General features: G+C 42.6%; 1 protein-coding gene across 4 annotated transcripts in view; it reads right to left on the bottom strand.

The window, feature by feature from the left end:
- The window catches only part of VPS39 (VPS39 subunit of HOPS complex), a 28,015-nt gene extending 16,902 nt beyond the window's left edge, over positions 1 to 11,113 (bottom strand). The window contains exons 1-10 of one of the 4 annotated variants that reach the window (XM_071744650.1): positions 10,883 to 11,113; positions 9,359 to 9,424; positions 8,567 to 8,593; positions 8,052 to 8,116; positions 7,231 to 7,273; positions 5,373 to 5,467; positions 4,039 to 4,137; positions 3,280 to 3,372; positions 1,614 to 1,797; positions 309 to 429 (exon numbers count right to left, since the gene is read on the bottom strand). In XM_071744650.1, the coding sequence (XP_071600751.1) occupies positions 309 to 429; positions 1,614 to 1,797; positions 3,280 to 3,372; positions 4,039 to 4,137; positions 5,373 to 5,467; positions 7,231 to 7,273; positions 8,052 to 8,116; positions 8,567 to 8,593; positions 9,359 to 9,424; positions 10,883 to 10,955 (866 nt within the window). In that variant the 5' untranslated portion in view covers positions 10,956 to 11,113. The remainder of the gene's footprint in view (positions 1 to 308; positions 430 to 1,613; positions 1,798 to 3,279; positions 3,373 to 4,038; positions 4,138 to 5,372; positions 5,468 to 7,230; positions 7,274 to 8,051; positions 8,117 to 8,566; positions 8,594 to 9,358; positions 9,425 to 10,882) is intronic. The other 3 variants (XM_071744652.1, XM_071744653.1, XM_071744654.1) reach the window with 3 other exon arrangements.
- Positions 11,114 to 12,662: the final 1,549 nt, after the last annotated feature.

Genomic DNA, 12,662 nt, shown 5'->3' with positions numbered 1-12,662 from the left:
TCAATTTTCCTGTATATTTGTATATATTTAGTAATTTTTCCTATTTATCATTACTGTTTCATTAAAGTTGTGTAGTTTAGTTTCCAACCCATAAGCCTCTTTCCCTTATTCTCTCTCCTTTCTTTATCAGGGAGGAGAGAGAGATTAATAGGGAGCATCTGTCACTCGGTTTAATTGCCAGGCCAGTGTTAAACCCTGACACTGCTTCAAAGCTACTTCTTAAGCCAAGGGAGGTAGAATTTTTCACAGATGGTGATACATGACACCCAAGCAGCCCAGGAAAAGTAAGAATCAGTTGAAGTCAATACCCTCCAGAGGTGATAAAGCGTGGTCTCTGCAGCTCAATGCTCTGCACCAGGAGCCGGGGTTCGAACGTGCGGATCTCCACGTACCTTGGCAGCACAGCAATGATGTAGGGAGGTTGATGTTCTAGGAGTGAGACAAGTGAAAACACACATTGCTTCTGATCCTTGAAAAAAGCCACACCTTAAAGTCTTCTATTCAGGTTATTTTTTTCCCCCCTTCAAACGTGCCCCTTCTTTTTTTGCTTATGAAAAAAAAATTCCATGCCCAACACTGACAGCAATTTGTGAATCAACTACTACCAGGCTCCTTCAACACCAGGAATTTCTGTGACATTGGCATCCAGAGAACCTCAGAACTACAATGCATACATAACCTTCCACTTCAAATCTTGTGCCTTTATTAAAAGATATGCAAATATTTTCTGAGGAGGAGATAGGCATGCAGACTACAAGCAAAGAGCAACAAACAACAAACACAAAACCATCCACACTTTGAGTACAACTTGACTTACTCTAGAAACTGTCATAGAATCACAGAATCATAGAATAGGCTGGGTTGGAAGGGACCTCAGAGATCATCAAGTCCAACCCTTGATCCACTCCCGCTGCAGTTCCCAGCCCATGGCACTGAGTGCCACATCCAGGCTCTTTTGAAATATCTCCAGGGATGGAGAATCCACCCCTTCCCTGGGCAGCCCATTCCAATGGCTGATCACCCTCTCCCTAAAGAAATTCTTTCTGATGTCCAACCTAAACCTCCCCTGGCACAACTTGAGACCTCTTGTGCCCTCTTGTCTTGCTGAGAGTTGCCTGGGAAAAGAGCCCAACCCCCCCCGGCTCCAACCTCCTTTCAGGGAGTTGGAGAAAGTGATGAGGTCTCCCCTGAGCCTCCTCTTCTCCAGCCTCAACACCCCCAAGGGCTCCCTCAGCCCTTCCTCACAGGACTTGTGCTGGATCCCTTCCCAGCCTCCTTGCTCTTCTCTGGACCTGCTCCAGCACCTCAATCTCCTTCCTGAGCTGAGGGGCCCAGAACTGGACACAGGACTCAAGCTGTGGCCTCCCCAGGGCTGAGCACAGGGGCAGAATCCCTTCCCTGGACCTGCTGGCCACGCTGTTCCTGAGCCAGCCCAGGATGCCATTGGCCTTCTTGGCCACCTGGGCACACTGCTGGCTCCTGTTCAGCTTTAAAACTCCACTCAGCTTTCCACACTCCAAATCCAGCTAGTTTCTAAATTCCAGGGGCAACAATTTGGCATATACAAAGGAGTAAAGATGGAATTTTTTTTTTTAATTACTGCCAATTCTTACCCATGGCTATAGGAATATCTGTCCAATTCAAGGCACATTTCTGAGTACAGACCCCTTCTTCATTGAGCACAACTGTTAGGTCATCTTGGCCAACTGCAACTTTTCCATCTGCTACAGGAGTTACCAATGGTTCCAGCTGCTTCCCTGTGGGAAACAGTTCTTTGATAGATCCTTTTCCATCCACCTAGGATAATAAAGAAAACAAAACTCCTGTTACTCAAAATAACCTTTATTTCAAAGCTGCATAAGACCAAAGCCAAAAGCCCCCTACTGAGATTTACAACCCAGACACTCACTAACAGGATGAGTGCATCATTAAAGAGCAGCAATAAAAATTTCTGCATTTCAGAATTTATCTTGCTTATATGGTTTGGAAATTAATACTTTTGTGTTTACAATTGTGTTCCTGTTACTGTAATGGCAGCTGAGCCTATATGTCATACAGGCTTATAAAATGCACAATATAGTAACAACATCACTTAAAGCATTCTAACACTTCTTGGTAGAACCAGGGGATTTCATTTAAGAGAAGATTTTCACATGGTTTTATTCTGGTGTAAGAGAACACTACCACATAAAAAACAAACTAGAAGCCTAGCAACCTGCTCAGCATTTTTTTCCCCTGCCACTCATTCCTGTGGTCACTTGCTGCTCATGTACCTGAATCCACCATCAAAAAATAAAAATAAATTAACAAAAATCCAATGAGCTGTTTCACCAGCTGACCTAACAACTCACTGTCACCAAAACAGGGAATCCTCCTCCTTCAAGTCCAGCTACATGCCCCTGCTGCTTCCCTTGCTGTCTCCTGGCTAGCTGTTCATTTAACACAGTACCATAAAAACATGTATTTTTTTTCTGCCTATTTAGTGAAAAGAAGCCATTCAAGGATAGGTCTGCCAAGCACCAGAGCCAACCAAAAGTAGACAGCAAGTCTCCACTCTGGTTGGTTGAGCACAACTACTCATTTCACTGGACTGGCAGGAATTAACATTTAGAAGTCTGCAAAAAAATATCACTTTTGTGAGCAGTGTCAGTGTGAAGTGACTGTAAAACCACTGTGCAGTTTTCCTGTTGAGCACAGATGAGTATGTACATGTTTGTCTGTGTGGTGCACCTCATCTTCATCTCTTTGTCCCAAAATATCAGCAGAAGCCTATTGTAAAAGCAGAAAAGAGAATCTAATATAGCTCTCGAGGTCTAAGTGGAAATTTTAACATTAATTTAACAGTAAGTTTAGAGATTTTCAATCTGGAATGACTACACTTGAGCAAGAGAAAAAAAAAAAAATTTAAATGGTTAGGTTTCACTATCTGCCAGATGAGGAGATATTCTCAGTCTTTCTTCCCTTTAGACCTATCTCTGTTCTTAATACATGAAATAAAATGCAAACTGAGCTTCCACAGACTGCTGCCAGAACAAAATATGTCTTTTACAATGCCTTTTTTCTGCAAGAACTTCCAACATTGGTTTCAACACCATTAAAAGGAAGATTTCTTCCAGGCAAAACTTTGACTGTCCTTTCCAAAATCACATCCAAAAAGAGTATCAGATGCTGTGTTTCACAAAAATCTGTTAGCTAAATCCTTGGGCACAGGAGCAGCCTCCATAATGTCTACTGCTGTCCAAATCACCTTAAACACTGTATCCCAAACCCCAGTCTTACCCTTATCAGGTAATAGTCCCTCTTGAAGCCTACACAGATGGAATTTTCACACCAGGCCATCGACTTGGGAACATCAGGTACACTGAAGTCCCCCTGAGAAAGATGGAAAACAGGTTAAAATGGCTCTTACAAGAGAAAAGCAAAAGTCAAATCTGTCAACACAGACTGTAACAGGCAGCACTGTTGCTGACACCATATTCCCCACCACACATTTCCAACTTATGTTGGTCAAGGAAGGGCAGAATTCAACTAAAAAACTAAATTCAGGCAAAGAAAAGAGGAGTGCTCTGAGTTACCAGGTAGCTTCCCAGAAGAGCAGCATAGCTGCAGAATTCTCTACACATTTCCATTCACTATTTTGTGGTATTCACAATAACAGCTCTCTATGATTTGTTGTAATTAACTAAAGCTCTGACTTAATGACATATCTGGGAAACTTTGGGTAGAAATGGACCCAGTGTTATTGTTAGGAATACATTAATAGAGGCTGCACACTAATACATTTATTTCACTGACCTACAAGTGTGCTGCAACCAGAATGTTACAATATAGTGATATGAAAGTGTATTAATGTCATTAACTGTGATTTCAACCATGTATTTTCATATTTAATTGCTGGTCATTAAATCTCTGCAGAACCAAATTCAATGCTCTGAAAGTCAGCAGTGCCTCTGAGCAATCAGGACCACACAGCAAGCAGGAAGGAGAAGCTCAATTCCTTCTTGATGCATCCAAGACTACAGAACCAGCACAACTCACCTGTAATTCATGGAATTCTCTATCCTTCCAAAAATAAAGTTGTAGCTTCTTCCGCACGGCCACACACATCCTCAGCACCTCTTCCCCTGAGCCTGACTGCTGTGAAAACAGACAAACCAAACTCAAAAGCAGTCATAAACTGAGAAGTAAGTCACATAATACAAGGCCAAAAGAATCCTCAGCCTGAGGCAAGGCTGCCAGCTGAAAACCAGCTTTCTTCATCCATGCCAGAAGGGCATTCCTTAAACAAGCAATAACAGAGAGAAGTGGAGCAGGAGACCTAAAAATGAACTTTGGCAGGGACTGTAACACCAAGGAAATACAAAAAAAAAAAAAAAAAAAAGAGCACATACACACACACACAAACAGAAGTTAAGCAGAGAGCTATCAGCCCAGCCCTGCAAACTATGATTAACAGCTTGAACTCCTTGCGGTACAGAAGGGGGGAGGAAACAGAACAATGTAAAGAATGTGTTACATTCACAGATAAAAACATTAATAGCTGTTTAATATTCTGGACTATTGGAAAACTTTCCTGACAAGAAACACTAGCAAAGGTAAGCACCTGTATGGTGTTTATGGAATGATCAGATTTAAAAGTGCTTTGAAAGACATCTCTAGTTTTAAGCACCCAGAAAACCCAAAGTGTTTATTAGAAAATAATTAATGCTATGATCTCATGGGGAAGAGATGAAAGTCTTGATGAGGAGCACTTAACCACTTTTTCTGGTTATGAATAAGGCTCCTGAATTACATGGGTAGGCTGAGAAAGTCACTTGAATAAAAATAAACTACTTAAAAAAACATGGTATTGTCAACAGAGGACTGCTATACCTTACAGAATCATTGTACAACCTGAATCCAACATAACTGTCCTGGGACTTACTGGGCAAACAGAGTTTAATAGAAATAAAAATGTAACAAAAGCAGTGATGGAGATGCTTGGCAAAGGAAATCACTAAAGCTGGCACACTGGCAGTTTAAGGAAAGGAATGACTTCTCTATCAAAGATGACCTTTCAAAAAAGAAGACAAAGTTACAACAGGATAAAAATTCCTTCAAGTTTTGTGTCAGAAGGTTAAATGCTACAATCACATCAGGCACAGGAAGATATTTTATGAAGCCCAGAAAGAAAAATAAGGTGACCACATTAAAAATTGTTGCCTTAAGCAAAGCTTCAGCATCCAGTAGGTCCCAATTTTCAGAAGCACTAGTACCCAAGCAACTTGATTGTATCACTGAATTAACAAACCTAACCCATACAGCAACATTAAAAAGTTACCCTTATATTGCAAGCAATAAGGGGATCTGTGACACTGCATTCCCCCTCTTACCTGAAGATCACAAGTGAAGAGAGATGCACCTTTTGCCTTGGAAACCGTGGTGATTTGTTGAAATGTCAGCAGGTCATGGACATAAATGTTATTTTCTGTTTTAAACAAAATTCCAATTACTATTCAATATTTAATACATGTAGAAATCGTCGCTAGTTCAAACAACCTATATTTTATGTTTACACACTTACAAAAAAAACTTGTCAGACTCAGAGCTGCAAGAAAGGAAGAAGGAATGTTTTCCCCAAAGCTGAAAAATAAGTGGTAAGGCAAATACAAGACAACAAATGCAGAAGAGAAGACCAACACCAGTGCTGATAAAATTCCACGAAGGAACTGAGACGAGGTGCGAACCAAGCAGAGGAAGTGGGAGAGGGGGACAGAGTTCAGAGCAAGTTCACGATGGAAAATTGTACAATTCAAAAGACCATTTTGAACTGGCTCCTGCAAAGACCCCATGCAGCGCTACAGGCTGGGCACAGAGTGGTTGGAGAGCAGCCAGGCAGAAAGGGACCTGGGAGTCTGGATTGCCAGGAAGCTGAACAGGAGCCAGCAGTGTGCCCAGGTGGCCAAGAAGGCCAATGGCATCCTGGGCTGGCTCAGGAACAGCGTGGCCAGCAGGTCCAGGGAAGGGATTCTGCCCCTGTGCTCAGCCCTGGGGAGGCCACAGCTTGAGTCCTGTGTCCAGTTCTAGGCCCCTCAGTTCAGGAAGGATATCGAGGTCCTGGAGCAGGTCCAAAGGAGGGCAACCAGGCTGGTGAAGGGACTCGAGCACAGGCCCTATGAAGAGAGGCTGAGAGAGATGGGGCTGTTCAGCCTGAAGAAGAGGAGGCTCAGGGGAGACCTCATCACTCTCTACAACTCCCTGAAAGGAGGTTGGAGCCAGGGGGGGGTTGGTCTCTTTTCCCAGACGACTTTCAAAAAGACAAGAGGACACAGTCTTAAGTTGTGCCAGGGGAGATTTAGGCTGGATATCAGAAAGAATTTTTTTACGGAGAGGGTGATCAGACATTGGAATGGACTGCCTGGTGAGGTGGTGGATTCTCCATCCCTAGAGATATTTAAAAAGAGCCTGGATGTGGCACTCAGTGCCATGGTCTAGCAACCACACCGGTGGGTCAAGGGTTGGACTTGATGATCTCTGAGGTCCCTTCCAACCCAGCTAATTCTATGATTCTATGATTCTATGAAAGTGAAGAGCTGCAAATGGAGAGTGCTGCAGCCAAGGTTTGGTACGCACAGGGACGCAGGCAGCAGAAATCTGCACGTGCTGGAGTCGGGAGAGCCAGGACTTGGAGATGATAAAGAAGGGAGTAGCAACACAAGCCAAAAAAAAAAAAAAAGACAGAGGAAGATCATAAAGTTAAACAAACACAGCCAGAGACAAGGAAACTTAGATCTTCCACAAGATAGTAAAGCATCACCAGCTGCATATAAACTGAACTTGGAGGAACACACCAAGAGTGAGTTTCATACTTTAAGTAAGTCTGGGCAGAAGTTTCAGCCCCTGTTGTATGGTGCATATGGGTGTGTGTATACACACAGCAGCACAGACAAACTATATAAATACACACACACACACATTCTTATTGTTTTATTGTTTGTTTTTTTATTGTTTCATTCTTAATTGCAAAACTCAGCATTAATGCTTTGCTTTCCAGGCTGGCTTATGACAAGCAAAGGAGCTTCTCAGTCTGTGCTGCCTAATGCTCCCTCTGCCAAGTGAAAAACTTTAAATACTACACAATGACTTTTCAGCTGGACAGTTTTATGCAGGTGGGTGGTAAAGATGACAAATTCAGCTAAATAACTGCATCAAGAAGAGGTAATTAAATAGTAAAATACTTTCTTCACTTACCCAGTAGACTGACCAGAATTTTAAACTGAGAAACAACATGAATCTGAAAGGAAGAATTCTATTAGTGACATAAATTAAACCCCTGAAAAAGGCTTGATTACACAGTCAAAGAAAATTAATCTAGGTACTCTCAAAATAATGAAACAGCAAGGCAGCTATCTCTGTGTGACTCCTTTCACTTTCACTGAGTTTATATAAGCCAGCAACCCAAGCTGGCAAAAAAAATCTGGAAGTGGTATGTTACTATTGAAGTACTACTAAAGTACTATTAAAGAAGTACTTCTTCAGTATATCCAGAGTACTGCTGGAAGAGGCTGCTTAATCTTTGAGGCTAACAACTTCCTAAGTACCCCAAAGTTCTCCTCCTCCCCTCCCCCCCCCCAAAAAAAAAAAGATTGGCAGTAGATAATCAGTTACTTTAGTTCCAAATTCGTAGTAAGAGCAATTACATTCCTATGTCATTTTATCCAAGAGTCAAATTATATACTATAGTCTGTTGTGTATTACCATCATTTTTACAAATATTCCCAGTTGGAGCACCTGAAGATTTACTGGAAACTACAGCATTTCCAAAAAAGCCAAAAATATACCTGTAAGTTTAATTTTTTGCTTTCTGCTTTAGCAACCAAACTAAGCTTATTCCTGCTATAGGAAGAGTGGGTAAAACCGCCAGGCTGTGCTGCCTCTAGAAAAAAATCTACAGTTTGGGGGAAAATTTTTTGTTATGTTTAGCAGAGATTTCAGAATTACATTTTCTATTTTGTTTCTTGGCTGAAAACACTGAACAACTGTCCCCATGTCAAGAAAATGGCATTTCCTACCTGCTGAATCTTCTTTGAGAAGTTCTTGTTGGATTTCTCCAGTGTCACTTCAAACCTATTGCAGCCTATCAAAAACATTTGGGAAAGTGAGTTAGTATATTAGGACTGAATATATCTTATATTAAGTAGACTACAAAAAATCATTAAAAATTACAAAAAAAACAAGCAAACTTGTCCACTTAGCACTAGAATTATGGCTCTTCTAACACATCTGTGCTATCTTTATCTTAATAGCTAAATGCATCTGCACAGTCAGGTGAAAAATTGAATTACACTTCTTGCACCCATCCAAGACCTCATCAGTAGCTGAGCTACATTTTTGCCTTGCTGAAATTTTAGATTACAAGAATTATAATAAGTATTTTGAAACCAATAGATACAAAGATACCCAAAATGACTTAATCCACACCAATCACATATCAGGAATTTAAATCACTAGGGAGCACATCACTGAATGGGAGACAAGGAATAAACATCACAAGGGATTAAAAGGAGTTTTAGGGATAAAGACTTACAGACACTTTCTGATGACATAACCTCTCCTGGTATTGAATGCAAAAAAGGGGGAGAAATTTACCATGTGAGATAAGATACTAAAAACTCAAGATTAGCATATTCTGAGAGGAATAGATGGCCTACAAATTTCAGAAGAAGAAATCTTTCAAACAACCAATGAACATAGAAACAGTTTTCTCCTTTGTCATCCCACACTACCCCACATTTCTGTGTTCAGTAGCATCAGTTATTACACAATAGCAGACAATGTGAAATACAAATCTGTTTAGTGAAAAACATTTTAAGCTAAATAGAAAATAGAACACTTGTCTTTATGGCCTTTCCACAATAGACTCTGAACACACATGATTGTCAAAAAGGCAGGGAGAAGAAAATACATGGCAAAACTGGTTAGGAGGGACCCCTCTTCCCCATCCTTTGAAATTCACAGAATAAAGTTGCTCTTTCACTTATGAAGTCCTTGATTAACAGAAGGAAAACAACAAGCCCCAAGCAAGAACACTGCCTTGTCTTATCAGCACATGTAACATGCACTGCACTCACAAAAATTAAACTTACTGCAAATTCAAACATAAGGAGACCTGACAAAAATATCCTTTAAAACAGAAAAAAAGGCTGATACTACTTGCTATCTTCCTTGCACATCTGGTAAATGCTATGTACACTTTCACCAAAGATCCCCCACAAACATTCATTAAACTCTAGGTGAGAAAAAAAAAATCGGACATTAAACATATTTGTGCTACCACCCTCTTAAAGTGTGAGAAATAAAAATAATGCCATCAACTTACCTATGTCTTTCTTGATCCTGTAAAGAAGAAGATGCCCTTGTTTGGTACCAACAAGAAGCCATTCCTCTATGAAGATGAGGAGGGGGAAAAAAAAAAAAAAAAAAAAAAGAGTCTAATTAGTTTCCAAAAGGACTGTCCTTCCCAGCCAAGTTACGTTTATAAGAGCACTTGGAAACTTGTTTCAAATGCCAGAGGACTTTCTGTGGTGACTACACACATGCTTCCTACCACCTCTGTGGTGACTACACACATGCTTCCTACCATCCCTGTGGTGGAAGTGCTCAAAACCAGTTTTTGTTCTCTGGTTAGGATGGCCACAGATCAAGCAGTAAAGCAAAAAGTACAACCCCAAACATCACAGCCCCCTTGTTTATTCAAAGGTTAAGAGGGAAGTAATTGCATTTTTTATACAAGAGTGTTTTAAAATAGCTGGGTTTTTATAAGAACTGTGAAGCAGTCAGCTATGCCTGGAAGGAGAGTGGCAGCTTCTGCTGAGATACAGCTATGAGTGAAGAATGGAAAATTTTAATTACTTGGACAGCCAACAGTCACTTAAAATTTATCAAAGAGAACCTTTAAATATACAAAGTCTGCAGCAAAGTTTCAAACTCTTCCTTTTTACAGCATTTACAGCATACAGAAGGTCTAGAATCATTACTGGGTCATAAAATATGACTGACATTCTTCCTTCTTGCTGAAGATGTCAGTAAAATCTTTTTTCCTTCAAGACGTTTCTCCCACGATTTGGTAGAAAAGTTGTAGAGACCCAATTATACCCCTTGTTACACAACTCTACTGTCATATGCCTGTGGGTTTAGGCTTTTTTCTACTTCAGCAAAATAAGTGCCTTCAAAGATACAAAAGATAAAAGCTTCAAGAATAAACAATCTTCACATCTCCTCTACCACAGAACTCTAGCATAAACAACCCATGCTTAAACGTGGCATCACTATTTAGCTGATAATTTTGTTTTTGACACAGATTAAAGGGGTCACAATTCCATAATGTCTGGAGGCTTTTTTTTGTTTGTTTGTTTTGGTTTTAAATTACTAGTTTTCTGCTATGGAAGTACCTCTGATGGAAACTGCTCAAGCAGCTTGAAAAGCCTTATCCCAGCACTATCACCACCAGGTGCAATCACCTGACCCAAATCTTGGCCGTCAAGCACGCCCCAAAATGTAACCTGCATCCCTACACCTTTAACAGACGGCAACAGATTCGGAACCTCAGACTTGAACACACCCCTGCCTGCACGGGACAGAATTTTGGTCAAAACAGAGCGAACGCTAAAAAGCGGTGACCCCCGGTGCCAGCAGCCGGACGGGCGGGACTGGGGGCGGCCACCGAAGCCCAACGGAACCACCCAGAACCCGAAGAAACGCTCCGGGTGGGCCACCGGCGGCACAGCCTTGGGGGGAACCAAGCAGACCCGACGGCGTTGCAGGCACCAAGAGGGGCAGAGGGGGCATCCCCGACGCCCAGAAGAGGGGAAGGGGAAAGAAGAGACAGAACCCCCCGGCTCACCCCAGGCCGCCAGGCAGTCGATCTGCAGCGGCAATTTCTCCAGGATCGGAACGTGTTCGAAAGCGTCGTGCATGGCGGTGGCTTCTCCGGGCCCACCTGCCGACCGCGGAGATCCCGGCGCAGCGGGAGATGGAGACTTCCCCAATCCGACCCGGTTCGGTTCGGTGCTGAGCGGCAGCGCCCCGGGAAGCCCCCTCAGCCCTTCCCGGCAGACCCCACCGCCGCTTCCGCCAAAAGCTCCGCCTTCCCTCCCCGCCCCGTCCGCGCCGCGCAGACTCCGCGGCCCGGAGGTGGCACCCGCGGCTCTTGGCTGTGTTGTGGTGCTGATCCGCCAGGCACACGGCAGCCGAGGCCCAGCGTCGTCCCCCGCTAAATAAGCGCTCACCCGGATCCTGGAGGTTCTGATGGGAGAGGCGGGGCGGCACGGAGAGAACCAGCACCAAACCAGAACCAGAACCGTGCCTCCGAGAGGACCCTCCTGGCCCTGCCATAACTCGGGAGTGTCTTCAGATGGGCTGTAAGTCACTGATTGTGCGTTCCCAGGGTGATGTTGGTATCGGGAGCGTCCGGTGTGGCTGCTGTTTGGTAACACAAAAAAACAGCACGTGGGGATCCCTTCCGTACACAAATGGACCAAAAATGGACCTCAGGAAAGCAGAACCCCAACTAATGAGAACCCCCAAACATCTCTTGCAAGTAAAAGGCTGTTTTTATAGGTCCTAAAATTTACTTTAATCAACTCAGCCAGTGAAGTTCAGTCTCCACGGGGAAATACTTGTTACACCTTCCTGAACAGGTCATGGTTGAATTTTTAGTGGCACAACATTCACCACCACTGACCCAGGAGCTAAATCACCCAAACAAAAAAAGCACCCAGTGCTTAGCTTTCGGAACAGCTTCCCCAACAGAGACCACTGCTTTGGAGAAGAGAGACTGAGGATGCTCTGCTGGGAGATGGCAGAACAGGAACCTCCTAAGTCACATCCCCTTTGTAGACACCTGAGCTGTAAATTGCCAAAGGAAATAGAGGTCAGACATGTGTCTGGTTCTCCTTGACCTAGAAATTCTACAAAAGGAAAAGGAACCATTAGCACCATGGAAAATAGCACCATTTTAGTGAAAGGAAATGTTTCAATAACACCAGGTACAGTGACTACTTCACATGGAAATGGCTGCAGTTCATTTTTACTGCTGCAGTTTAAGTGCAAGGCATTGGCCCATTCAGGTTTTAAAAATAGTACACTTTTCCTGTAGCATACTACATAAAATGCCATATAAAGTGAACAGAATGATTTAAAAAAGCCCACAAACACACACCCCTACATCTGCAGGGTAAGACAAACATACTCTTCCCTATCCCCGGTCTTGTGATCCTGACTCAGTCTGTGCCTATCGAGCCTGTTGCATATTGTTACCATGACGTGTGATCTCTTACTACTCAGCTCAGGAGCTCCTGGCAGTAATATCTTGTCAAAATAATAAAAGTTGGTCAACGTCATCACCCTTCTCACTATTACTTTGTTTTCAGTTCTGTGGATGGTGTGCACATGCTACAATTGCACCAGTAGCATCACAGCTGCTTCTCACAAAAAAAGAACTGAGGTGCAAGAATGCTAAAAAAAAACCTCCATCTGTATTTGAATTTCTGGCAGACTTTTTTTTTTTTTTTTTTTTCTGTAGAATATTCTCTCAGTTTGGAACAGCTTGTTGAAGACATTGTCAGCAGCCAAATTTCTTTTTAAAAAAATTCAGGTTCTACACACCAGTACTCATTAGACTT

The sequence above is a fragment of the Heliangelus exortis genome, chromosome 5 (genome assembly GCF_036169615.1).
Source record: "Heliangelus exortis chromosome 5, bHelExo1.hap1, whole genome shotgun sequence".
Taxonomy (NCBI): domain Eukaryota; kingdom Metazoa; phylum Chordata; class Aves; order Apodiformes; family Trochilidae; genus Heliangelus; species Heliangelus exortis.
The sequence above is the reverse complement of the archived record's forward strand: the minus strand, read 5'-3'. Positions and strand labels throughout refer to the sequence as shown.